The sequence below is a fragment of the Halichoeres trimaculatus genome, unplaced genomic scaffold (genome assembly GCF_033239565.1).
Source record: "Halichoeres trimaculatus isolate MK-OKI-2021-1 unplaced genomic scaffold, fHalTri1.1 fHalTri1_scaffold_24, whole genome shotgun sequence".
Taxonomy (NCBI): domain Eukaryota; kingdom Metazoa; phylum Chordata; class Actinopteri; order Labriformes; family Labridae; genus Halichoeres; species Halichoeres trimaculatus.
Genome location: NW_027437202.1, coordinates 9,694,684 through 9,720,667, shown reverse-complemented (window position 1 = coordinate 9,720,667; position 25,984 = coordinate 9,694,684). Strand labels below are relative to the sequence as shown.

The window sequence follows — 25,984 nt, the reverse complement described above, 5'->3', positions numbered from 1 at the left end:
GCGAGTCCACGACACCCAGAACAATCATCATCACCATCATCATCATCATCATCATCATCATCATCATCATCATCATCATCATCATCATCACCATCATCACCATCATCGTGGTAGACTGAGGACTAAACTGTTGGATCAGGTTGATTCTGTGGTGTTTCTGGATGTTTGTGATTGAAGTTCTGAATAAAAAGTTCAAAGGTCACGGAGGTGAGGTGAACATACATGTCACTAAACACACGCAGCAGTCAGCTGAGCACGCTCACACAGCTCAGAGTCTGTTTACTCATCAAGAAACCCTGGAAACCCCCCTGGAGTGTGTGTGTGTGTGTGTGTGTGTGTGTGTGTGTGTGTGTGTGTGTGTGTGTGTGTGTGTGTGTGTGTGTGTGTGTGTGTGTGTGTGTGTATGTGTGTGTGTGTGTGTGTGTGTGTGTGTGTGTGTGTGTGTGTGTGTGTGTGTGTGTGTGTGTGTGTGTCAGGTTGTTTTCTTCAATCACAGATTATCTGAAAATCAATGCCTGCGTTAAAGGACAGAGTGGGGATGAGGTTACTGACCTGACTCGGGGTCAAAGGTCAGGTGGGTGTGGCCTAACTCGGCTCCTAAAATCGCGGCGTCCTGCCGTTTGGGGACATTGAACCGGTCATGTTTCTGAGGAGCTGCTGCAGCGTCTGGATCCTGCTCGCAGGCGTCACGGCGGCTGAAGGTCTGTATCCTGCTGAGACAGAGAGCTACGTTAGCATGTTAGCAGGTTAGCATGTTGGGTTCATGGTTTAGCACAGCTGTCATGGTGTTTCAGTGTTTGTGGAGAAACACGAGGCCAACCATCTGCTGCAAAGATGGCGGCGAGCAAACAGCGGCTTCCTGGAGGAGCTGCAGAAAGGAAACCTGGAGAGGGAGTGCATCGAGGAGGTGTGCGACTATGAGGAGGCGCGGGAAGTGTTTGAGGACGACGATAAGACGGTTGGTACAGTGCTCTCTGGGTAATGTAGGCAGGATGCAGAGAAGACGAACCCTGACCCAGATCTCTGACCCTCCAACATGTCTCCTCTCTGTGCTCTCTCTGCAGAAGCAGTTCTGGCTCACCTACCAAGGTGAGTCACACCTGAGGTCTGTCAGGTTTCACATCCTTACAGCCCAGCTCTCAGAGTTTCTGCTCCTCACACTCAGGGTTTGTTAGGACACACTCCTCCTGTGAGCAGCACTGATCCATCTGACCTTTGACCTCCTCGTGTGACCCTCTTCCTGTCACTCATTAAACGCTCCGCCCTCCTCGCCACCGTGAAGCGCTGTAGATCTCAGAGGTTTTCCTGTGTCCTCAGGTCGTGACCCCTGCCAGGAGAACCCGTGTCAAAACAGTGGCTCGTGTGTCTTCATGGGGACGTCGTATCAGTGCGTCTGTCCCGACGGCTTCGGGGGGCGTTACTGTGAGAGAGGTGAGACAGGTAGAGCATCAGACTGATCCTGTGGCGAGCAGCGGTTCACGCTCTTCTTCTCCCCTCAGCCGTGGAGGACTTACTGAAGTGTGCGTACCAGAACGGCGGCTGTGAGCATTTCTGCGACGGCTCAGGAGATCATAATAAATGTTTCTGTGCAGACGGGTACGAGCTGGCGGCGGACGGGCGGCGGTGCAGCGCTCAGGGTACAGAAACGAGACACAAATAATCAGTCGAGAATCCTCCGCCGCGCTGACAAAGCGTTTCCTGTTTCAGGGGCTTTCCCGTGTGGACGTCCGGCTCCACAGGAACCGGACCTGAACCAGGGTGTTCAGGGTCAGACCAGGCTGGTGGGGACCAGCCACTGTCCCAGAGGAGAGTGCCCCTGGCAGGTAAGCCCTCTGCCCCCTACAGGCCTCTGTGTTCATGACAGGCGCTGCGTCAACAAATGATGATCTGAAGTTTATAGTTTGACCTGAGGGGGGCGCTGCAGGGGGGAGGAGCTTTCTGTTAACCCTGTTTGTGGATCAGGTTCTGGTCCAGCTGGAAGGGAACAGTCACTGTGGAGGGGCGCTGATCGCTCCGGGCTGGGTCCTCACAGCCGCACACTGTCTCCATGGCAACCACACGCAGAACCTCACCGTGGTGGCAGGTAGCGTACCTGAGTCCGTAAAGGTCCTGGCGAGGAACGCCTCCTTCCACGTCTCCGTTAACCTTTTGTTTCCGTTGCCAGGGGAACACGACCTGGACGTGGAGGAGGGCACGGAGCAGAGGGTCCCTGTTTCCATGGCGACTGTTCATGAGGCGTACGACAGGGCCACGGCTAACAACGACATCGCCGTGCTGAGGCTGAGTCAACCCGTCACTTTGAACCGCCACGCCGTCCCCGTCTGCCTGCCCACCACACACCTGGCCCAGCGGGAGCTCCTGCAGACCAGGTACCACCACCTGTCAGGGTGGGGCCTCCGGACCACAGGAGGAAACCAGGACCAGGACCCCGTCATGACCGCCGCCAGCTCCTCCGTCCTCCGCAAGTTCACCGTCCCCATGATCCCGCTGTCGCAGTGCTCTCCAAGCTCCGCCCACTTCAACTTCAGCAGCGGTTCGCTCTGCGCCGGATACACCGACATCCCCCAGCCCAGCTGCCGAGGAGACGACGGCAGCCCGCTCGTCACGCTGTACGGCTCCACCCACTTCCTGACCGGCGTGGTGGCCTGGGGGCGGGGCTGTTCGGCGCCAGGCATTTATGGGGTGTACACCAACGTGGCGAGCTACGTGGACTGGGTGGAGGGCGTCATGAAGGCAGCAGAGACGGGGGCAGGTCCGCTGAACCAGGACAAGGTTTAGATGGTGAGGAACCTGGTTTCAGTAGGGCCTCGGCTGCAGCAGCTGGTCTGGGTCCTGCTGGTCTGGGTCCTGCTGGTCTGGGTCCTGCTGGTCTGGGTCCTGCTGGTCTGGGTCCTGCTGGTCTCAGTCCTGCTGGTCTGGGTTTTGCTGGTCTGAGGGCCACATGTCAAAGTGTTGAGGTCTTTGTTCAGAGGTGAATAAACATTAAAACCTGACAGACTCTGTGTGTTTGATGTGAAGACAAATGAAAATGAAGGTTTTTCTGATGTCATGAGGTCACGGCTCTCGTGGCGTTCGGCTCGTTCTCGCTCAGACTTCTGTCAAACATCTGATCCTCCTCAGCTGCTTCGGTCTGCAGAGGAAACTCTGATCTGTTTACACGCCGGCGCCCTGAGCTGATTGGCTGCAGAGCAGGAAGTGGTGTTTGACGTGTTGAGCAGAAACACACGGACTGACCCTTTAACCTCAGCGCTCAGTCACAGATTATCACCCCCCCTCCATAAACATACAGGTTTCAGTCCCAGTGTTTCAACAGGAAGTGTGTGATAAGCCCCGCCCACTGCAGCCCTCAACTCCCTCCCTGTGGGGGTCGTTGGCCTCTCCTCCTCCTCCTCCTCCTCCTCCCCTCCTCCTCCCCTCCTGCTCTCCCGCTCTGACTCCATTACTCACGCTCAGATCACTCAGCTGCTCCGAGCCGAGCTCACGTCCATCAGGGGCCATGTCGGGGTTTCAGCGTCTCTCACTCGGCCTCCTGCTGCTCCACCTGGCCGCCGCCTCCGCCGCCGTGTACACAGGTAGGTTCTGTGGGTCTGTGAGGGAGGAAGAAGAGGAGCAGGTGAGGAGGAGCACAGAGCGTTTTAAAAACAGGCTGAGCTGAGAGCGTGGCTCCTCTCTGGAAGCGTCTGATCCTCTGCGTGGCTACGCTTCAGGTGAAGTGAAACAAACGGCGTCTTTGCTGACACGTCTCTCTCTGCTTCAGTCCCCTCACCAGTCTTTACCGACAGACAAACAGCCAATCAGGTGCTGGTGCGGCAGAAACGCGCCAACAGCTTCCTGGAGGAGATCAAACAGGGCGACATGGAGAGGGAGTGTGTGGAGGAGCGCTGCAGCTGGGAGGAGGCGCGGGAGATCTTCGAGGATGACCAAAAGACTGTAAATCTTTACGAAACACACAACAACAACAACACACAACAACACATCACAACGACAACAACACACACAACAACACACCACAATGACAACAACACACACCCTGACACACCCTGACACACCCTGACACACCCTGACACACCCTGACACACTCTGACACACACACACACCCTGACACACTCTGACACACTCTGACACACTCTGACACACACACACACTCTGACACACCCTGACACACACACACACTCTGACACACTCTGACACACAGCAGAGAGTGTGTGTGTGTGTGAGTTTCTGCTCTGACTGACAGTCTCCTTCTCGTGTCTCTTCCTCTGCAGAACGAGTTCTGGGCCAAATACGTGGGTAAGCGTCTGACTGTGGGAATAAACTCTGACACCTGTAGAGACACACCTGTGCTGACCTCTGACTGACGTGTTCGTCCTGCAGACGGCGACGCCTGCGAGGCTCAGCCCTGTGCTTACGAAGGAGTCTGTAAAGACACAGTCGGCGGCTACACCTGCTTCTGCCAGGCCGGGTACCGAGGCTACAACTGTGAAATCAGTACGGCCCTGAAGAACCGAGCCCTGTGTCCCTCTGCTGTCCTCTGACCCTGTTTCACTCCAACATGCTCCAACACGTGTTCTGGTTTACATGTTCCCTCTGCCTTAGCGTGTTGCCCTGTGCTTTAACGTTTTCTCCTCTGCAGTCGTCCCTCAGCTCTGCGAGAACAAGAACGGAGGCTGCGAACACTTCTGCAGCGTCTACCAGGACGACATCCAGTGTTCCTGCGCAGACGGGTACTACCTGGGCTCAGACTACACGTCCTGCCACTCCAACGGTGAGGCTGGGGGGACGCCACGCCTCGTGACGGTCCGTCCACGACCTTTAGAGAGTAGATCCATCAGGGAACATGTGGAGAGATGAAGAAAGGGTTGGACCTGAACCATCACCTGAAAAACCTGAGCACACGCCGCTCCTCAAACTCTCAAACTTCTCTCCAACTCTTGCAGAAACCTTCAAATGCGGCGCCATCTACACAGGAGAAACCCGGAGCATTCTGAGGTACGAGCGTAAGAACGCCATCGTGGAAAACGCCACCGTGGAAAACGCCACCATGGAGGACGCCACCTTGGAGAACGCCACCGTGGAGAACACCACCACGTCCAACCTGACAGACCTCAGCGCCAACGCCACCAACCTGGAGCATGAGTCCACTCAGAACAGGAGCCGGGCCGTGCTGGACTTCACCGTCCTGGAGCAGATCATCAAGGCGCACAAGGCCGGCTTGACCCGCATCGTGAACGGGGAGGACTGCCCACCTGGGGAGTGTCCGTGGCAGGTAAAGACACCTCTGAGCAACACCTGAGGCTCCAGGTGAGACGTGTCAGAGCCGACAGGTAACCTCCGTGTTCCTCCTCTCAGGCTCTCCTGATGAACGAGGAACACCGAGGGTTCTGCGGAGGAACCATCCTCAACGAATACATCATCCTGACCGCCGCCCACTGCATGAACCAATCACGCTTCATCTACGTCAAGCTGGGTGGGTGGAGCACACACACACACCTGAGGCTCACACACACACCTCTGCTGACTCCTCCCTCTGCTCCTCAGGTGAGTTTGACGTGCTGGTGGATCACGGTAACGAGGTGGTCCACCAGGTGGAAACCATCGTCACCCACAACAGGTACCGACCAGACACGTACCACAACGACATCGCCCTCATCAAACTGCTCAACCCCATCAGGTTCACGCGCTTCATCCTGCCCGCCTGCATCCCCGAGAGCAAGTTCGCTGAGAAGGTGAAGCCGCCGCCTCAGAGGTCGCCTCAAAGCTAGGCTAAGCTAAGCTAGGCTAAGCTAAGCTAGGCTAAGCTAAGCTAAGCTAAGCTAAGCTAGCAGTGTCTGTGGTGGTTTGTCTCAGTCTGCTCCGTCCTCCCTCAGGTCCTGATGAAGCAGCACAGCGGGATGGTCAGCGGCTTTGGTCGTCTCGGCGAGGGGCGGCAGCCGTCCACCATCTTGCAGCGCCTCAGCGTCCCCTACGTGGACCGGCTCACCTGCATGGAATCCACCAAGCTAAAGATCTCCACCCGCATGTTCTGCGCCGGCTACGACCAGGAGGCCAAAGACGCCTGCCAAGGGGACAGCGGCGGGCCGCACGTCACTCGCTACCATAACACCTACTTCATCACCGGCATCGTGAGCTGGGGCGAAGGCTGCGCTCGCAAAGGCAAATACGGGGTCTACACCCAGGTGTCCAAATACGTCTCCTGGATCAGGGAGGGCATCGAGAGGCTGGTCCCCAAAGAGACGGACAGGAACCGTCTGAGGAGGAGCGCCGGTCCAATCAAATGGCTGGTTCTGTGAAGAGTCCACACGGCGCCGCACCACAGCGCTGACCCAGACGGGCTCAGAGCGTCCGACGCTTTAATTCTCCCTGCAGAGCGAGCTGCAGTGAGGTCATCAGACGCCTCCACATCATTCGAAGCTTGATTAACCACGCCGGGCCCCGGGGCCCCGCACTCGCTCCTCACACAGAGCGTCTGAACACACCTGAACACACCTGAACACACCTGTTCACATGAGCGACCAAAAACATCCCTGACCAACGTGAGGAGCACAAACACGTTTTAATCTCAGTCAAATCTGTTTCATGAGTTTCAATCAGTCACTTCAGAAACCAGAATAAAGAAATCTACAACACCTGATGAGTCTGGTTTGTCTGCTTCAGAGTTTCACAAACTTTACAAACTTTACAATCACACACTCAGTCACACACTCAGTCACACACTCAAACACACACTCAAACACACACTCAAACACACACTCAGTCACACACTCAAACACACACTCCTGCTTCAGGGCTGAGGAGCTGTAAACTCTGAGTTGGGTCTGTTTGTGTGAAACTAAAGCTCTGATCTCTGAGCTCTTCAGCCTCTGAAGCGTGTTAAACATGTTAAATGTGTTGTTAAACATGTTAAATGTGTTTAGCGTGTTAAGCGTGTTGGTAGCGGCTGAATCCTGACGTGGTGAGAGCTCCTGAAATGATTAATCTGTGTTTGCCTGAGACAAACAGCTGAGAGCGCTGATGTTTCAGAGGTCGAGCTGCAGCTTGTGACGGTGGTTTGAGGACAGACCAGAGTCCAGGTTTACAGAGAGACGATCTGTGTTTAACTCTTTACGCTCACACACACACACACACACACACACACACACACACACACACTGAGACAGACAGGTGTGAGCCGTGCAGGTGAGTCCTGAGTGAATAGACTGGTCCTGATGGAGGTTTCAGTCTGAGCAGACTTCCTGTGCGGCTGAACGTTCAGAGATGTTTCAGATCTCTCTGAGCGTTATCGATCTCTGACACAGGCTGGATGTTTGGACTCTGCTTCTCCTCCTGTGACTCAGCCGGGACAGGTGGGGGCGTATTTACGTGTGTGTGTGTGTGTGTTTGTGTACCTTTGAGCGTGTGTGTTCAGTGTCATGGCGGTCGGCATCATGAAGGCTGGAGCTCGAGCGTCTCCTCTGTCTCTGATCCTCCTCAGCGGCTTCCTTCAGGTCCTTATCCAAGGACAGGGTAAGTCCTCTGACCTTTGACCTCTGCTGTCTCCGGTCTGTAGTTTGAGGACAGTCCTCGTCCCAAACTGAGCTGTAAAGGTGGAAACGCTTCGTTAGAAACCACAGAGAGGTGAGAGCAGCGGTTCAAACGTGAAACAGGTGAAAACAAAGTTTGGGCTCAGGTGTTTGATCGGGACAAACTGGAAGAAATGAACGTTTCACCGTGACGCGCTGAGAGTCTGACTGTTGTTATGAGCATGAATAAATAAATCCTGGATGTTCAAACATGCAGAGTGTGTGTGTGTGTGTGTGTCAGGTTAAAGACGTGTGTTAATCAGTTAAAGTCGTTAAAGTCATGACCTGAAGGTGAAATCACCAGATAAACTAACATGGATGATTTTAGCTGTTAATCTGCTCAAACGCTGTGACACACGTTGACTTACAGCGGTGTTTCGAGCTCCGCCCACCCACGACGTCTTCCTGCGGTCCAAACGAGCCAATAAGTTCCTGGTGGAGGAGATCCTTCAGGGGAACCTGGAGCGGGAGTGCCACGAGGAGCTGTGTAACTACGAGGAGGCGCGGGAGTTCTTTGAGGACGACGCGCGCACGGTCTGAACCTCGCTCATCCTTCCTGATGATGCTCTTTCTGACTCACCTGGTTTAACCTTTGACCTCCGTCTGCTCCTCCACAGATCGCCTTCTGGACCCGTTACCAAGGTGGGTTTCCTCCCTCTGGGGCGTCAGACACAGGTGAGTTCAGTTTACAGAAACAGACCCAGTTTGTGTTTCAGACGGGGACCAGTGCGAGCCCAACCCCTGCCTGCACGGAGGGAACTGCACCGACCGAGTGGGCGGGTTCACCTGCGCGTGCCCCGCCCCCCACTACGGTCCGGCCTGTGAGCTGGGAGCGCCAGATGACGCAGGACAGCCCCCCACGGCCCCGCTGCTCAACTTAGCAGGTTTGACCACACCCACAGGTGAGCTAGGCCCCGCCCCTTAGAGCTGCTCCAGGTGAGTGTGTGTCTGCTTTGCTGCAGAGGTGTCAGAGTGTCCCACCGAGGGTCCCACGGCCTGTCACCAGCTGTGCACGGCCTCACACTACTCCTTCAGATGCTCCTGCCTCCCAGGATTCAAACTACAGACCGACGGACGCACCTGCCTGCCCAAAGGTCTGACTCCGCCCTCACCCTAACCGTGAAGCAGTTAATGTAGCGTCTGAAGACTAACGAAGACTAACGAAGACTAACGAAGCGTTTTGTCCTCAGTGGAGTTCCCCTGCGGACAGCTGCCTGGGAAGTCCAACACGCCTGCGTCCATGTGTCCCGTCGGGAGGTGTCCCTGGCAGGTGAGATCCGCCAGCCCGTCATGGGTCGGTGTGAACCACCTGGATCCAGATCCCCTACCTCACGGCTGTTTTCACCTGTCTCCAGGTGTCCCTGATGACCAGCGGGAAGGAAGAGCTGTGCAGCGGCGTCGTGCTCGGTCGACGCTCCATCCTGACTGCGGCCAGCTGCCTCTTCTTCCACGCCGAGCAGGACGCCGACCCCCGGCCGTCAGACTTCCTGGTTTCCTCTGGTGACCTTCAGCCTCTCTTGGCTCAGTCTGGATCAGGTCTTTGGGTCTGGGGTTGAACTCCTGACCTCATCCTGACCTCTCTTTTCTTTACAGACAGCAACAAGATGGTCGTCCCCGTCCGCGCCCTCCACATCCACAGTCGTTACCGTAGAAACTACCACGACAACGACCTCGCCCTCCTGGAGCTGGCCGCCCCTCTGACCTTTGGCCCCGCCCTCATCCACCTCTGCCTGCCCACCAGGGACTTCTGTGAGAACATCCTGATGCAGTCAGGGAGGACGGGCATGGCCACGCGGCGAGGGCCCGGCGAGGCGGAGCAGCTGGTCTACATGAGTCTGGACGAGTGCCGCAGTCAGCTCAACGTGTCACACCCCCTCAGCAACAAAATGTTCTGCGTGACCACGCTACGGGAGCCTGCAGGGACCGGGAGAGGACCAGAGACGGCTGAGGACAAAAGACCCGGAGAGGAGCAGAACCGGACTGAAGCGAGTCAGAGCCGGGCAGGAGGGACACCAGGGAACCAGATCAGCCCCAAGACCCTGAGTCCACCTTCAGATGATGATGGGCGCTCGGGGTCAGAGGTCAGCCAGCGGCGCTGTGACAGGCGGCTGACGGGGACGCCTGTGGCTACGGCGGAGCGAGGGACCGTGTTCGTGACCGGGCTGCTGATGCCTTCGTCTGCCGGGTGTGGCAGTGACAGCGGCGGTCTGGTGTTCACTAAACTGTCCCGCTACCTGAACTGGATCCAACCCCGGCTGGAGGAGGCTGAGAGTCACATGACCCCACAGGTCAACTTATACCCTGAGACACACTAACGACTCGCCGTCTGTGAAACTCTTTAACGTCCCAAAAACTCTGATCATCAGTGTTTGACTTCAGTGAAAGGTGATTAAAGATGACTTTACTCTGAACAGACACCCGTTTGATCAGCTGCTGTGTTCAACCTGCACCCCAGAAATAAAGACTCCAATACCCACAATGCACCACTCAAGCATCCAGACACCCTGAACAGGGATTGGTCAATGAATCAATGAAGTAGACGGTTTACAAAGCAGCTTCTGTTTAATTCAACACATTTTTACAGAACGAAATAAAAAAATCATCAAATGGAAAAAGTCTCTGAGTGTTTGGCAGCCAGCGGGATTGTGGGTAAAGTGGTCTAAGAGACAGAGGAGAGAGGCGGGAAGGGGTTCTGTTTACTGACCACGAGCTTCTGGTGCTGATGGGAGATGTAACCTTTGATGTGACCCTGAGAGGAGACAGAAAACCACAGAAGAAGAAGTCAGCCAACGCCGAGTCCTGCTGGGCGTGTGTGTGTGTGTGTGTGTGTGTGTGTGTGTGTGTGTGTGTGTGTGTGCTCTCACCATGTATATAAGGTTGGCGAGGATGCACTGCACCTCGTCGATGTCCACGTCCTCCACCTGCATCATTCTCAGAGACACCAGGAAGGCGTCCAGAGGCAGCTGATGAGTCCTCAGCAGCAGGTACCTGTGGACAGGTGACAGCTCAGCTCAGCCTCAGGCCTGAGGTTAGGGTCAGTCTGCCCAGCAGGGGGCGCTATGGGCACTCACACTTTCTTGAAGAGGTTCCTGTAGGTGATGATCTTCAGCTTCTCCAGGATCAGGAAGATCCCACAGCGGATGAAGAAGGTCTCGTGTTTGGACAGAGCTTCGTTCAGCAGCAGCAGGTTCCCCTCACTGACACACACACACACACACACACAGCTGTGAGATCAGCTGACAGCATGAGGTCACTTCCTGTCCCCTGTCTCAGAGCTTACCTCACAGCTTTGGTGACGTCTGCAAACTGCATGAGGTCGTACTTCCTGAGCAGCTGATGAGACGGCATGTGGCCCTGAAATCAGAGACAGGCTCAGTTAGAGCTGGAGCAGAGGTTACAGACAGGTGTACAAACAGGTGTGAGCAGGTGTGTTTCTGACCAGCAGCATCTTGACGGGCAGCAGGTAGATGAGGATCATCCTCTTGTTCTTCTGGCTGGAGCGGTGACAGTGGTGGAAGGCGTACGACAGGAACTCCTCGGCTAAACACACAGAGAAAGGTTTCAGACGTTTTCACTCTCTCATGTTTTCACCGTTCAGCTAATTCAGGTTGTGAAATCTTGAAAGGCTCCATTAGACAGCGGAGAGGAAACAAACTGAGGGCTAAACCAGGAAGAGGAGGAGGAGCGTCTGCAGTGAGCCGCAGTCTGTGGTCACCTGGTTTGAAGTCGCTGTCGAACATGGCTTTGCGGCCCACGTAGTATTTGTAGGTGACTTTCTGGGCCGGGCTGTAATCGTTCTTCAGGTTGGAGCTGTCGATGGCTCTGATCAGAGGCTTACACAGGTGCAGCTTATTGATCTGAGGACCAGAAACAAAAAACAGGCAATATTTAGAATAAAATGATCCCTCTGAACCCGTTTTAATCAAACTTAAACAAATAAATCAGCTACCTTGAAGTAGATCTTAAAAAGCTGGTTGCTTAGGAACATCATCCCCCACTTCTTGGAGTCCTCGATGCCGGCTCGACTGCAGACACAGACCACAGCAAAGAGAGGAGACAATAAACCTTTGATTCCCTGGGATCAAAACAGTCGTTTCAAGGAGGGAAACACAAATTCAGATTCAGCTGAGCGATGTGTGTGTGTGTGTGTGTGTGTGTGTGTGTGTGAGTGTGTACTGACTTGTCACTGGCACACACTCTGAAGCAGCTCATCAGCTGTTCGGCTGCTTTCTCCAACATCTCCCCCGGCTGACCTTTACTCTTCTTCTGCAGCTGCTGCTCGGCCTGTACACAGGGTCAAAGGTCACTGTGGTGAGTCTCTATCATCATTATCATCATTATCATCATCATCATCATCATCATCATCATCATCATCATCATCATCATCATCGTCATCTGCAGCAGTATAACTTACATTGTTGGCAAAGATCCTGAGATCCAGAGTGACAGCGAACATCACTGGCAGAGCCCTGAGAGCATTAACAACCTGTTCAGCTTTTTACCAAGTACTTTAGTGTGACCTGATGATGGCGCTATGTAAGCAACAGGATCACAAAAACTATACTTTGTGAAGCTAACAGTTTCCTTCCGACTCACCAGTTTTCTTCTTTGTGGGCCTGAAAGGCTCTGAGGAACGATGTGATTGGTCAAGGAGCAGCACTGATCCGTTAGTAAAGACAGATTTAATGTTTTTGCTGTTTTCAGTTTCACTAAATATAAATAAAGATGTTAAACATGTGTTTTTGTCGTTACAGTGGAGTGTTTAGACATCACTCTGAAGGATATTGGACAACCAGGGTCTGGAACTTGTAGGCTTCAACAAAGTCGTGATTGGCCACTGCATATGTACACCTGTAAAATACAAACACACACACACCTGCAGTGTAACACACCTGGGCAGTGCCTGGAAGGGCTGAAAAGTCGTGTCAGAGAACATGATGCTTTATCTACCTGAGGTGAGCTGCAACCATCTCATCGTACGGTGGCTCCAGGAGCTGCTGGCATTTCTCCTCAGGACTGGCCAGCTGAAACACACACACACACACACACAGGTGAGGCTCTTTTTTATCACTTATGTGTGTGTTCGTCTGAATGGAGGGAGCTTCACCTGAAGGCGAGGGTTGGCGACGTGTGGATGTTTGAAGGAGAGCAGCTCAGCACAGAACGCCCCTTCGTGGTTATCGATGGCCTCGTAAACCTGCAGGAGAAAAACACCAACGAAGAAGAAGAAGTTAGTGCACTGGCTCTGAGATGTGTAATCAGCTGTGAGAGGTCAAAGGTTACCTGCTGCAGGTACTGGTTGATGGTGATGTGAGCCATGACTGAGAGCTGGGTTAAACACAAACACAAAAACACAACATGAGTTCAACTTTCTGCTGAAACACACTTCATGCTGAGTGACAAACATACGGTCAGACATTAACTGGGTGGAGGAACAACACCTCCATCTTTACCCCCATCTCCATCCAGCAGAAGAATTAATCACAGTGCTTTAAATGTTTAAAGGTGCATTTCATTAAATATAACATGCCTGAGTAACAATTCTGTGACTAACTCTATTCATCTTTGAGGTTTCAGGAGGGAAAATGTAATAATAGTTTTTTTTTGTTTGTTTGTTTTTTTTAATTAAACTTTTTTATTGTAAGACACAGCACATACATGTATCATTTACTTTTGTGTATATACTTTGTAAACATCTTGTCATTATCATCAGAACATAAAAGAAGCAAAAAACAAATAATAAAAAACTAAAAATAAAAATAGAAGTAAAATTATAAATTATAACAACGACAACAATGATAAAAATAAACTAAGAAATTAATATAATAATAATAACAATAATAGTAATAACAATAAATAAATAAATATATACATATATAAAAATAGTTGGACATAAAATAACTAAAAATCTGAGAAATTATAATCACTAGAAAATAGCTGCCATTACAGTAATTATATAAAAGCTTGTTGTCTCATTAGCACCTTCCTTTATCTGTGATTTCTCTTGCAAACAATATCTCATTGCAATGTGGGAACAGCAATGACAAGAGCAATAACATCACAAATATTTTCAAATTAAATATAGATTACATTATACATGTATGATAATGATTAAACTGATTTAATTACTGATCCTAAACCCACACACACACAAAAAAAAATAAAACAGGATGAGTGAAGTTAAGAACATGGGGGTGTATCAATGATAGTTTTTATTAGCAGGAAGTCAAACGCTGGGCACTAACTGGCAGAAATTAAAACGAAATCGTACAAAGCTTAATATCTATGACCCCACTTTCAAAAAAGTTAATGAATAAGTGTCTAAAAACAGAGGATAATGGTTGATCAGGTTGTAATCAAGTGAAGCTAGCTCAGCAGCTGTGAGTAACAATCATCTCCATCTCGTTGATTCACCGTTTCTCTCTGTTTTCTCTTTGGGCGGGAAACTAAGACAAAGAAAAAACATGGCCGTACCTTGACGATGTTCTTCGGTCAAACACAGGAACGTTAAGTTTTAAATCAGGTTCATCAATTCAGAGATAAAACATTTAATTATCTCCATGCGCTAACATGCTAACAAGCGAAGCGCCTGTACAGACCAACTTCCGGGTCACGGGTTCACGCTTCCGGTTGTTCCTCAAAACACGGAACCTTTCCTTCAGAAGAGGAACGAACTGCTCAATTTTATTTATTACATTCAAATCAAGTTAAAAAGCATAACTTTTAATTGTTTTTGACAAATACAGATGTTTAACAGCACATGAAGAGTCCGTTTATTAAAAATAAAGGAAAAATTATTTTTCTATCCCATCGCTTTTTCCAGGCTACTGTTAAATTAAACACCACACTTTAATTCAAAACTTTATTAACACCAAGTAAGATGACAATCTTTCTCTCCATCACACTGTCAAACCAAACAAACCACAGTGAGCAGAATTAAACCTCCCAGACTTCACAGATAACACAGATATTAACAAGAAGCTACAGAGTTTTTTTTTTTTTTTTATTCGTCCTTCTGTTGAGGAAAAACACAACAAACATGCAGCAGCAGGAAAAACTGTCCAAACAGGACGGAGAGGGTGGAGGTGAAAGTTATGTTTTTCTTTTTAATTTAAAGCGTTGCACTGTACACAAATTTACACTTGAGGGTTGAAATGTGACACTTTGACCCTGAACATGGACGGTTAAACATGAAGTGGTATTAATGAGATCACTTGTTTAGTTTATTTCATAATGCATGCTTCCATTTTAGAAAGAGTGGGTGGAGCCATTAGCCCACCCAGCCCCGCCCACTCTGCTGTGACTGGGAGGTTGCATGAGACTCTCACTGCTGATTGGTCCATGGAGAGCGGTGCAAGGGGAGTGGGAGGGGCTTAGCTCAGTGCATCCAACCGTCCAGAGACAGGGAAACTGACTGAACACAAACACATCCACGGTTATTTCATATCCAGGTGGCCACGCTACCTGCTGGGGGCGGGGTTAAGAGGCTGGGACTCACCTGGAGGCGTGAGGAGGAGGCGGCTGAGAGGACGGAGTGCTGCTGGTCAGAGGGAGGGAGGTGGAGGAGGACAGAGAGGAGGAGGAGGAGGTGGGACGAGGTGATGAGCTGCTCCATCCGTCTGATAACACCTGGACACCTTCAGACAAACACACTGACACACACACACACACACACACACACACACCGCACTTGTCAGTAACCAATGACCGTGGATGTGTGTTCACAGAGAGGATCGGGTCGGTCACCTGAGGAGTGTGAGCGGTGCGGCAGGTAGGGGGAGGGGTAAGGTGTGTGGCGTCCTGGGTAGCTGTGGTGTTTGTAGCCGTGGTGATGATGGGATGTTAGCGGCAGGCTGCTCCCATACGGAAAAGCTCCTCCCCCTCCAGCCGAGCACAGAGGCCAGCCTGTGACACACACACACACACACACACACACACAAACACACACACACACACACACACACACACACACACACACACACACACACACACACACACACACACACACACACACACACACACACACTTGAATAACACACACAGATCCTGCAGCTTGTGATCTGAAACCTTTAAACAAACTGTTTGATTCACTCACAGGGTTGAATCCCAGCACGACCATCCAGTGGCTCTGATAAGCTCCGCCCACCCGGGTTCCTGAGGAGGTTAAAAGAAACATCACATCAGGACTTATGGAAGGTGTGTGTGTGTGTGTGTGTGTGTGTGTGTGTGTGTGTGTGTGTGTGTGTATGTGTGTGTGTGAGATGATCAGGTTGTACCTCTCCTTAGCGTCCAGAAAAGCTTTAGCAAACGGGTTGTATTTGATCTTCAGAGCTGTGATCTGCACAAATTAAACCATAGAAGAAGAAAGACGGATATTTAACACCTGTAGGGGCAGGTAGAGGTATTTTCTGTGTGTGTGTGTGTGTACCTCCTCGTTCTGATAGGCTGTGACAGCGATGAACTGAGTCTCTTTGAAGGAGACGTTTGAGACGAGTCGATGGCGAGCGCCGACGCACACGATGTGGAGCTGAGGCTCGTACTTGTGGAGAGAGTTCAACATGATCTGAGCACACAGAGAGCACACCTGGTCACACCTGGTCACACCTGAAGCACATCGCTCAGCTCTGACCTCACCTGTCTGACCTATCTGACCTGTGGACTGTCAGCAGCTGTCTCATCAGAGCTGCGGATGAGGAGGATGCAGAGCTCGGTGCGTGCTCAGTGCGTACCTGAGCTCAGGTGTGAAAGTTTGAAAAGCTTTTGGACTGCGTGAAAAACAAACAGAGGATCCAGGTGTAGCTGGAGTCGGTGAGGAGGGTTTGTGGAGTGGAGCCATCTTTGTCTTTTGGCCTGAAAACACTCGTTCATCCATCTGTGGTCCATCACCCCCCACTCCCCCTCCTCCCCCTCACTAACGAGCTCCAATTAACCAATCACAGCTCTCCAAGCCGACACACAAAAACAAACTGTTTTCTATTCAGATGAGAGGCTGGCTGACCTCGCCACTTTCCTGGAGCGTGTGTGTGTGTGTGTGTGAGAGAGAGTGTGTTTACCCTGGCAGTGCCCACATTAGCTGGAGTGTGTGTGTGTGTGTGTGTGTGTGAATATAGTTTACCTCTCTCTCTCTTGTCCACCTGAAGCATGATGGGTAAATTAATTTCCCAGTAAAAAACATAATTACCATAATGTACAAATAAGCTGAGCAATTATTTCATTATGGGCCGACTCTCTGTTCCAGCTCTGCATTAGTGTGTGTGTGTGTGTGTGTGTGTGTGTGAGTGTGTGTGTGTGTGTGTGTGTGAGCTTGGACAGGAACAATGGGGTAAATATAAACAACATTATTGCCAATTTTCTGCTCTGTGTGTGTGTGTGTGTGTGTGTGTGTGTGTGTGTGTGTGTGTGTGTGTGTGTGTGTGTGTGTGTGTGTGTGTGTGTGTGTGTGTGACTCTGAGTGCTGAACGGCTCTCGACAGGAAGTGCATTAAACCGCCGCCGGCCAATTAAGAGCTGTTTATCCCGTTCCCGTGGTTACGAGGGGGCGAGCAGGTGAAGTGAGCGAGGAGAGGGACTGAAGTGGCTAATTACAGGCGGTAGTCTCTCGCCCACTCCAATACAATACAGGAGGAGAGAGAGGGAGAGAGAGGTAAAGATGTTCTTGATATGGAGCGAGGGATAATGGGCTGAAGGAGGAGGAGGAGGAGGAGGAAGAGTTTTAATAAAATCAAAAAAAAGAAGAAGAAGAAGAAGAAGAAGAAAGGAGGGAGGAGTAGGAAGTAAAGGAAGGAAGGAAAGGAGTTGAGTAGAGGACACAGCAGGGAGGAGCTCACCTGTCCTCCTCCGTTGACCTTGTTGGTGAGTTTGACCTTGTTGAAGGTCACGGCGGCCTTCATCCAGTGAGCGCCAAAGTTCGGGGAGTCCGGGTGGATGTAAACACCGCCCAGGCCACGCCCCTCGCCACGACCCTCTGCCCGGCCCGCCGCCACCCACTCGCCGTTCACAAACTTCCACCGACAGCCGTCAGCCGGGACGAAGTCCAACAGGAAGGAGTACATGGAGGCGGGGTTTAAACCAGAGACACTGACCCTGAGGACGGGGAACATACGGCTACACACACACACACACACACACACACACACACACACACACACACACACACACACACACACACACACACACACACACACACACACACACACACACACACACAGAAATGTTTCCAGGATCAGTTTTCACAGACTCTAAAGGTTTGTTTTATCTCCTGATGCTACAGAAATTAATTCATGGTCAGATTATGGACACGCCGCTCAGTGTGTGAAACTTTTCCTGCAGCAAATAGCAGCAAACACGCAGCAAACACGCAGCGCGCAGCACAAGAACATCATCTACTCTGAAGTTTGTTGGAGCAGTGAGCACACAAACAGCCTCTCCATCACAGACAGCAGCTGAAGAGGCGCTCTGCAGGTGTGAATGGAGTGTTTACCTCCGCAGGTCAACACGCCGGGGCCCTGCACACACACACACACTCACACACACTCACACACACTCACACACACCGGTCACACACAGAGCTGCTGCTGTCGAGACTAATGAATAACCCGGTGAGCCCGGTGACTGATCCAGAGTCAGCTCCAAACAAACCAGAGACAATCAAGAGAAAAATATTCACAAACAAACACCGACTGGAAACCTCTGATCCTGCAGACCAGATCCAGCAGACCAGATCCTGCAGACCAGATCCAGCAGACCAGATCCAGCAGACCTGATCCAGCAGACCAGATCCATCAGACCTGAGCTGCTTCACGTTATCATCACACACCTGTCAGGTAACCATGGAGACCCACGGCCCCAGCAGCAGGTGAATCAGGACTCAAACCTGGGAACTGGGGCTGATGGACCACCAGGAGGACTAACAGGCCACAGGTATAACTGTGTGTGTGTGCAAGTGGGCGTGGCCTCAGCCCTGTGGTTACCGTCCGTTCTTGGTGACGATCATCTCGTTGGTGATGTGCTCGAACTTCCTCCACAGCTCGGCGTCCTCCAGCGTCACCCTCAGCTCCCGCTCCGTGGGGTCGCCCTTCTCCCGGCCCGCCTGCAGCTCGCTCTCCACGGCGCTCAGCAGACGGGACATGCAGCGCTCTGCAGAGCCCGGGCTGCACGCCGCCGCCGAGCCGGGACGAACTGCTGCGCCCCGGTCCAACCCAGAACCAGAACCAGACTCCCCATCCTCCTGGACTCCCTCCACCTTCATCTGGACACAGACAGACCCAGAGGATCAGGACAGACCGTCTCTGAGAAATAATCCAGATTATCATCTTCAGAATAATCTGAGGAGGAGGAGGAGGAGGAGGAGGAGGAGGAACGGCTGGATGAAACAAATGCCTGTTCAAAAACTCTTCCTAACAATGAAACACCAGGCTCCTCCTGCCTCCTCCTGTCTCCTCCTGTCTCTCCTCCTCTCTCCTCCTGCCTCCTCCTGTCTCCTCCTGCCTCCTCCTGTCTCCTCCTCTCTCCTCCTGCCTCCTCCTGTCTCCTCCTGTCTCCTCCTGTCTCTCCTCCTGTCTCCTCCTGTCTCCTCCTGTCTCCTCCTGACTCCTCCTGTCTCCTCCTGTCTCCTCCTGCCTCCTCCTGTGAGCTTTGATCAGAGCAGTTTTCAGACGGAGCAGAAACAGGAAACGCTCAGAGTCCTACAAATATTTTTTTAAATTGGAAAAATAGTTTTTAAATTTCATTTTCATCTCAATCACATTTTTTTATTCTCTTCTTTATCTTGATTTATTTACATTAATCTGTCTCTTCCTCACTCACACACACACACACTCACACTCACACACACACACACACTTCGTCTCCTGTCTATTTCAGAGTCGAGCGTCTGGAGACGGTTTGGAGGATTTTTCCAGAGAAAAGTTTAAACTGACGACTTCATGTCACAGAAATCAGAATTTGATTAATAAAACTGTGTGTGTGTGTGTGTGTGTGTGTGTGTGTGTGTGTGTGTGTGTGTGTGTGTGTGTGTGTGTGTGTGTGTGTGTGTGTGTGTGTGTGTGTGTGCAGCTTCATGTCTTTCACACAGCAGACGGCTCAGTTAATAAATTTCATTTATAATAAATTTATCTTTTAAATAAAAATGAGTTTTTATGATTTAATAATAAATCCTAAACATGTGACGTGTTTCCATCAGAGCCAAACATCAGCGCTATTTATGGATAAATCACTCATTACTCAATGATAATAATAATAATTATAATAATAACTATAATTATAAGTATTATTATTATAGTTATAATTATCCAGCCGTAAATGTTTATTGTGATGAGCAGAGAGGTGGGTTTTTAAATTCTTTAATTTTATCATTTATAACTGAAATGACTGGAGGAGACGCAGCCTCCTTCCACCTCCTCTGCTTTTGTTAAAACATTTCATCATTAAATTAAATTAAATTAAATTAAATTAAATTAAATTAAATTAAATTAAATTAAATTAAATAAAATGACAATAATTAATTTATATTAGACCTGACCTGACGAGTGTATTCAAAATGTTTGATGTGTTAAATTAATGAGCTGAGCTGCAGGCGACGAGGACGACTTCAGGAAAAAGGAATCAAACATTTTAAAATCATGACGGACGCCGGATCTGAGCCGAGGAGTTCGTCTCCAGGTTTAACCTCAGCAGAGAAACAGCACTGAGACTAAAACCTGAGATTAAAACCTGAATCTAAAACCTGAATCTAAAACCTGAATCTAAAACCTGAATCTAAAACCTGAAAGTAAAACTTAAAGACCAAGAGTCAGGAGGTGAAGGTGTGAAGGTGTGAAGGAGGAGAAAGGTAATCTCACCTGGGACAGAGCTCAGCGACCTGAGCGCAGGAAATAATCCAGAGCCGAAGCAGAGACAAAGTTTAGATCTGTTCAGCGTCGGGAACTTCAGCAGCAGACGGACTGAGGGACTGAGGGATGGAGGGACTGAGGGACTGAGGGACTGAGGGACGCGCTGATAAATAAAATAAAAATAAAATAATGTCAGAGGAAAGAGGAAGGATCAGATCAGCAGAGTGACGGACGCGCTCTGACTGAAGCCGCTCAAATGAACAACATCAGAAACAATCAGAGGACATCAGAGCTCAGCCCCCCTCCCTCTCTCTCTCTCTCTCACACACACACACACACACTCACACACACACACACACACACACACACACACACACACACACACACACACACACACACACACACACCTCCCTACTTCTTTAATTTCACTGCAGCTTTGTGTCCTGTGGAGCCGTGGGGACCTGCAGGAGAAACCAGACGTGTGGAGTCGTTAGCGGGAATCAAACCCTCACACACTGATCTGAGTGTGTGAGCAGAAACAAACTGTTAGAGTGACTCAGGAATAAAAACTGAACACACACCACCTCCTCCTGTCTCTGTCTCAGGCCTTTTCCACCAAACACCTCAGACCTCCTCAGACCAAGACCTGAACCACCAGGGAGTCCTGATTCAGGGTCCAAACAGAAACAAAAGGGGACAGGGGACTGATGGGGGGGGCGGACAGGTAGCAGGGGTTCAGGTGAGGCGCTGATGGATGAAGTGATGAAGAGATGAACGAGTGAAGCTGATCACAGCTGGACCCAAACGGACCAGACCAGAACATCTGCAGCTGGAGTCACGGGACGGAGACAAACACAGAGCTGCATGTAATGGAGAATAGGTCACACACACACACACACACACACACACACACACACACACACACACACACACACACACACACACACACACACACACACACACACAGAGCATGGAGCGTCTGCAGAGACACATGATATTAGCACACACACACACCTCTGAGTGTGTGTGTGTTTTAATCAGCGGGGGAGATTACAGGCTTTACCAAGTTAACAGGCAGAGAGAAAAGGAGACAGGTAAACACACACACACACACACACACACACACACACACACACACACACACACACACACACACACACACACACACACACGCAAAAACAGATTTCAGCAGAAAAAAATCCTCAAACATGATGAAAACATTAACACAGTTTCCTGATAAAATCTAAAATCTTTCATGAGGAACGCAGCGCCCTGACCTGGCTCTGAATTTATGTTAATTAATGTTTGTGTTAATTAATTATTTTTCCTAATTATTTCAAATTAAACATTTTCCATCGTCAGCGTCGACGTGCTGCACAGAAACAAAGAGGAGCAGAGACGACGCCACGCAGAGCTGCTGCTCCTTTTTCCATCGTTACTGAAAAACTACAAATCAGAAACTGAACACACACACACACACACACACACACACACACACACACACACACACACACACACACACACACACACACACACACACACACACACACACACACACACACACACACACACACGCCGTCAGCATCCCCCTCACGGGTGCTGAGAAAACCCGTTCGTGGTCCTGCAGGTTTCCCTGAGCTCTGCAGGATCCAGCAGCAGCTCAGGGTGGACGGCAGAGACCTGCAGGTCCAGGTGCTGCAGGTCCAGGTGCTGCAGGTCCAGGAGCTGCAGGTCCAGGTGCTGCAGGTCCAGGTGCTGCAGGTCCAGGTGCTGCAGGTGAATCTCCAGGTAAGACATGGACACACAGGTAACTCTGAACAATGACCTTTATTTAAAAACACCCAAAGAGCCCGAGAAGACTTTATAAAATCAGCTGCTAGAAGAAAATCAATGATGTGTAAACATGAGTGACCCACCACCCTCAGGAGTCCAGGTGAACAGGTGAACAGGTGAACAGGTGAACAGGTAAAACACTATAAGATAAACAGTAAAACTCTGAGTATTCATCCTGACCTCGGTGAGAACGTGTGAACATGAGCTCAGAGTTTTTCTGTTCAGTAACTGGTCCAACGTGAAAACGTGAGAGAAGCAGAGTCCACACCTGGACGTCTGGCCTCAGGTTGTGTCCGTAAACAGAGAGAAGTGTTCTGTGATTGGTCGGATGGACTGAGCGTGCTCCAGCTGCACGGCTTCATGCCCAGCTCTGAAAACATGTTTTTATTTTCTTACTCATCTCTCACTCCTCTAAATGCACCTGCACTTCCTCGGCCACACAGCAGGGGGCGGCTCTCAGAACGTGACGAAGTTGGCGGGGAAGATGCCGACCCGCCCGTCGGCCAGCTGCCCCTCCCACCAGTCGTACTGGGACTCGCTCTTGGTGATGATGGTGATGCGGTCACCGGGGACGAAGCTGAGGTCGCCAGGCTGCTGGCCGGTGAACGGGTGGGTGGCAGTGACGACCAGCTGGCTGCTGGCCCCGCCCCCTGATGGTCCTGCACCTGAGGAGACAGGAGGAGGCGTTAGGATCCTCTTCATTAATCGACAGAAACATTAAAAGCAGATCGTCTGATCAAACAGGAAGACGCAGAGAGCGCCCGGCGTCCTCTCACCGTACGCCGGAGGATTCTGAGCCGCAAACCGACCTGAAACACGGAGAAAACGACTTTAACCAACGACAGGAGCTGATCTGCTGCCCCCTGATCCCCTGAAAGTCCAAACCACTTCAGTCTGACCCAGATCACACTACAGACAGGACTGGGTCTGAGAAAGTCCTCTTCATAAAGTCTGCATGAGGATCAGGGCGTCACAAAACCACCAGGTCTGAATGATCCACCTGCAGCTGCCTGCTCTGACCACCAGAGGGCGCTGCTGCAACACACAGGGACTGAACAGGGTCAGAACAGGAAGGGAAAGAAGAGGCAGGAGGGTCTGAGGGTGGGTTAGGAAAGGAAGGAGGGAAGGAAAGAAGGAGGCTGTTACAGAGGAAGGAAGGAAGAAAAGAAGGAGGGTCTGAGGGTGGGTTAGGAAAGGAAGGAAGGAAAGGAAAGAAGGAGGGAAGGAAAGAAGGAGGCTGGATGAAGGTTGGACTCACCTGAGGTCTCAGACTTGTAGATGGAGATGCTCGGGTACAGTCTGCTTTGACCTGCTGGTTACACACACACACACACACACACACACACACACACACACACACACACACACACACACACACACACACACACACACACACACACACACACACACACACACTCAGTCTTAGCGTCGAACATGAACAGAGGGATCTCTGGGGTCTGGGGTCTGGGGTCTGAGGTCTAAGGTCTGGGGTCTGACCTGGGGTCTCTGCAGGCAGCTGCTGGCTCCCTGCTGGGGGCTGGTTTGTGGGTCTGGGGGCTAAAGCTGGGGAGGGAGCAGGAGGTCTTGCAGGGGGGGCGGAGGACTGAAAGGAGACAGAGGTTAGTCTTGCTGAGTCCCTGTTCCTGCTCAGACCTGGTCTGGGATCAGACTCTGGGCTCCTACCCTCTGGGTCATGTTCTTGCTGGTCCAGTCTGCGCAGTACGCCTCGGTGTACGCGTCCAGGACGTGGTACAGGTCGAAGCACTCTGCCGGCGGCTCCACGTCCCCGTTTAAGATGGCTGAGGCGCGGATTTCCCTGGAGTAGAACCTGCAGCGAGGACAGACACAGGTTGAGCTCGCCACGTCAGACTGACACGCTCAGAGAGAGGGGGCGGGGCTTCAGGGCGTACTTGCGGTTTGTTTCTTTGCGCTCGATCAGGTAGGATCCTTCCAGAGAGATCCCGGCGAACAAACCTCTGGAGCGACAGTAGGTGAAGACGGCAGCCGTGCTGCGGAGCGCCACGTCAGCCTCCACGTTCCTGAGAGACGCAGAAACCAGATCAGAGAGGAAACAGGGCGCTCTGTAGACCAGGTCTACCTGTCACACACACACACTCACACACACACATAACAGTAAAGGTCATTAAAGGTCATTAAAGGTCATTAAAGGTCATTAAAGGTCACTGAAGGTCACTGAAGGTCATACCGGCCCATTGGTCCCACAGCCACGGTGCAGTTCCCGCCCAGCGTCAGATTCCCGCCCTTGGTGAACGCCTCGATGGCCCTGCGCTGGTTCAGGATGATGACCAGGTCTGACACCTGAGGGGGCGGAGACTCTGAGCGAGGTCTCACCTCATGTTGATCGTTAACGATGACACAGAAAGGTTTCACTCACCTCCACCCCGATCTCAAACCCTCCACCCAGACCAGCGATGCCGATGGCGGACGGCGCCGACCAGCCTGAACACAGACAGGGAACAGGTTAGAGACGTGGGCACAGGTGGGCGTGTCCATGAGGAGCAGGTCTGATCTGTGTCAGCGCTCTGACATCCATCGCTCCAGGACCTGATCCACTTCCCAGACAGACCGGCCTTTCAGCCGCGCTGCAGAAACCCCCTGATCACATCAGATTAATTCGTCACGGGACAAACTCCAACATCCGCCTCCCGGATCACAGAGACGCCGCCGCCGGCAAAACGAGATACCATCCGTCAAACATCAGATGACTTGACAGCGCTGCAGGGAGACCTGGGGGGGCGGGGTCTGTGAGGATGTGGGTTAGGGAAAGTTCTCAGGACTGCACGAGGACCAGATACAGACCACTTCCTGCAGAGACACAGATTCTGGTTAACGGCTCGGCTTACGTCTGTCGGCGAGTCGGGCGATGACGATGCCGCTGCCTCCTCTGGCGGTGATCATGAAGCCCGCCTTGATGACCGAGATGATGGCCAGGCCCTCGGCCTTGGCGATGACATGAGCTGCAGACAGAGAGACACAGAGAGGAGCAGACAGAGCCGGCGTGAGCGTTTTCTGGACAGGAAGTCAGCAATCAGAGCCGCCCTGGGTCCGCCTCCAGAGGGCGCTCTCCTCTCTGCTGCGTCTGCAGACACAGAGGTTCCTGTTTGTGTCAGGAGCTGGAAAGAGCTGACGTGAGAGTCGAGACATTCTCCACATTCATGAAATAACTGTTCATCAGAGCGGAGCAGCACCTCCCCCTTAGCTCCCCCCCCTCCAAATATTTACGCCAACGCAGCCGCCGGCGCCGTACCTGGGATGAGTTTGTCCGGCCCGTTCCTGTTGGAGATTTCTGTGAAGTCTCTGAGGATCTTGGCGGCCTTCTTGGCCTCAGACTTCAGGTTGGAGGGGATGGGGTTACTCACTGAAACAAGCAGAGGAAGCAGGAAGTAAAGAACAGGAAGTAGACAACAGGAAGTAAACAACAGGAAGTAGACAACAGGAAGTAAACAACAGGAAGTAAACAACAGGCAGAGCTCTGGATCAGTCTGACCCTGAACTGGATCTCCGGTGGTTTTGGAGGCTCAGACTCAGAATCTGGTCTTGGAGCTCCTTGTAAACAAACAGGAGGCCCCTGAGCCTGAGTCTGGACTAAGCCCCTCCCCCAGTCCTCCTGTGGAGCCGCTGTTTGGCGCCTGAGGACAGGAGGAGGTGTTGGAGCCTCCACTCACTCGTCTCCTCGTCTCCTCCAGCTCTGCTCCTCTCTCCATGTCAGGTTTTCTGGGTCGGTGTCAGAGTCTGTGGTTCA

General features: G+C 51.6%; 4 protein-coding genes across 8 annotated transcripts in view; 1 reads left to right on the top strand and 3 right to left on the bottom strand.

The window, feature by feature from the left end:
* The first annotated feature begins 558 nt into the window (after nucleotides 1-558).
* Nucleotides 559-10,006, top strand: LOC141785713 (uncharacterized). Its single transcript, XM_074664151.1, has 25 exons — nucleotides 559-701; nucleotides 795-958; nucleotides 1,065-1,089; nucleotides 1,318-1,431; nucleotides 1,500-1,637; nucleotides 1,708-1,823; nucleotides 1,963-2,083; nucleotides 2,165-2,772; nucleotides 3,440-3,572; nucleotides 3,758-3,930; nucleotides 4,266-4,290; nucleotides 4,375-4,488; nucleotides 4,634-4,765; nucleotides 4,938-5,266; nucleotides 5,350-5,467; nucleotides 5,539-5,726; nucleotides 5,868-6,286; nucleotides 7,406-7,503; nucleotides 7,930-8,093; nucleotides 8,177-8,234; nucleotides 8,276-8,461; nucleotides 8,522-8,653; nucleotides 8,750-8,829; nucleotides 8,915-9,059; nucleotides 9,153-10,006. The coding sequence occupies exons 1-25, from the start codon at nucleotides 641-643 to the stop codon at nucleotides 9,872-9,874; spliced, it is 4,563 nt and encodes a 1,520-aa protein (XP_074520252.1). The 5' UTR covers nucleotides 559-640; the 3' UTR covers nucleotides 9,875-10,006.
* A 121-nt stretch (nucleotides 10,007-10,127) lies between these two features.
* pcid2 (PCI domain containing 2) lies at nucleotides 10,128-14,204 on the bottom strand. Its single transcript, XM_074665013.1, has 15 exons — nucleotides 14,034-14,204; nucleotides 12,843-12,887; nucleotides 12,667-12,756; nucleotides 12,510-12,583; nucleotides 12,345-12,410; nucleotides 12,156-12,197; nucleotides 11,974-12,028; nucleotides 11,740-11,843; nucleotides 11,509-11,584; nucleotides 11,275-11,416; nucleotides 10,999-11,099; nucleotides 10,840-10,913; nucleotides 10,631-10,756; nucleotides 10,424-10,547; nucleotides 10,128-10,308 (listed from the first exon to the last, which is right to left on the bottom strand). Exons 2-15 carry the CDS (start codon nucleotides 12,876-12,878, stop codon nucleotides 10,219-10,221), a joined length of 1,200 nt encoding a protein of 399 aa, XP_074521114.1. The 5' UTR covers nucleotides 12,879-12,887; nucleotides 14,034-14,204; the 3' UTR covers nucleotides 10,128-10,218.
* A 435-nt stretch (nucleotides 14,205-14,639) lies between these two features.
* LOC141786251 (T-box transcription factor TBX19-like) lies at nucleotides 14,640-20,532 on the bottom strand. Of its 2 annotated transcripts, none has more exons than XM_074665010.1 (9): nucleotides 20,398-20,532; nucleotides 18,529-18,806; nucleotides 17,386-17,662; nucleotides 15,988-16,122; nucleotides 15,836-15,897; nucleotides 15,655-15,713; nucleotides 15,306-15,464; nucleotides 15,058-15,211; nucleotides 14,640-14,973 (listed from the first exon to the last, which is right to left on the bottom strand). In XM_074665010.1, exons 2-9 carry the CDS (start codon nucleotides 18,804-18,806, stop codon nucleotides 14,808-14,810), a joined length of 1,290 nt encoding a protein of 429 aa, XP_074521111.1. In that variant the 5' UTR covers nucleotides 20,398-20,532; the 3' UTR covers nucleotides 14,640-14,807. The 2 variants fall into 2 exon arrangements, with proteins under 2 accessions (XP_074521111.1, XP_074521112.1); XM_074665011.1 differs by having other exon boundaries at nucleotides 15,988-16,098.
* A 1,687-nt stretch (nucleotides 20,533-22,219) lies between these two features.
* sh3yl1 (SH3 and SYLF domain containing 1) overlaps nucleotides 22,220-25,984 on the bottom strand; it is a 4,894-nt gene continuing 1,129 nt past the window's right edge. Inside the window, exons 3-12 of one of the 4 annotated variants that reach the window (XM_074665014.1) lie at nucleotides 25,490-25,600; nucleotides 25,086-25,199; nucleotides 24,617-24,681; nucleotides 24,428-24,540; nucleotides 24,132-24,260; nucleotides 23,905-24,049; nucleotides 23,719-23,824; nucleotides 23,480-23,533; nucleotides 22,998-23,030; nucleotides 22,220-22,886 (exon numbers count right to left, since the gene is read on the bottom strand). In XM_074665014.1, coding sequence (XP_074521115.1) covers nucleotides 22,678-22,886; nucleotides 22,998-23,030; nucleotides 23,480-23,533; nucleotides 23,719-23,824; nucleotides 23,905-24,049; nucleotides 24,132-24,260; nucleotides 24,428-24,540; nucleotides 24,617-24,681; nucleotides 25,086-25,199; nucleotides 25,490-25,600 — 1,079 coding nt within the window. In that variant the 3' untranslated portion in view covers nucleotides 22,220-22,677. The remainder of the gene's footprint in view (nucleotides 22,887-22,997; nucleotides 23,031-23,479; nucleotides 23,534-23,718; nucleotides 23,825-23,904; nucleotides 24,050-24,131; nucleotides 24,261-24,427; nucleotides 24,541-24,616; nucleotides 24,682-25,085; nucleotides 25,200-25,489; nucleotides 25,601-25,984) is intronic. The other 3 variants (XM_074665015.1, XM_074665016.1, XM_074665017.1) reach the window with 3 other exon arrangements.

Bases quoted from the DNA above. Each gene is read 5' to 3' on its own strand.
- LOC141786251 (XM_074665010.1), bottom strand. From the start codon at position 18,806: ATGAAGGTGGAGGGAGTCCAGGAGGATGGGGAGTCTGGTTCTGGTTCT. The intron at 16,123-17,385 runs GTGAGCTCCTCC...CTGTGTGCTCAG, and splicing joins AGGTCAACGGAGGAGGACAG to ATCATGTTGAACTCTCTCCA. The intron at 15,898-15,987 runs GTACACACACAC...TAATTTGTGCAG, and splicing joins CAGCCTATCAGAACGAGGAG to ATCACAGCTCTGAAGATCAA.
- pcid2 (XM_074665013.1), bottom strand. From the start codon at position 12,878: ATGGCTCACATCACCATCAACCAGTACCTGCAGCAG. The intron at 12,411-12,509 runs GTAGATAAAGCA...TGTATTTTACAG, and splicing joins ATGGTTGCAGCTCACCTCAG to GTGTACATATGCAGTGGCCA. The intron at 12,029-12,155 runs GTGAGTCGGAAG...TAATGCTCTCAG, and splicing joins GCCCACAAAGAAGAAAACTG to GGCTCTGCCAGTGATGTTCG.
- LOC141785713 (XM_074664151.1), top strand. From the start codon at position 641: ATGTTTCTGAGGAGCTGCTGCAGCGTCTGGATCCTGCTCGCAGGCGTC. The intron at 1,090-1,317 runs GTGAGTCACACC...CTGTGTCCTCAG, and splicing joins GTTCTGGCTCACCTACCAAG to GTCGTGACCCCTGCCAGGAG. The intron at 6,287-7,405 runs GTGAAGAGTCCA...GTGTGTGTTCAG, and splicing joins CCAATCAAATGGCTGGTTCT to TGTCATGGCGGTCGGCATCA.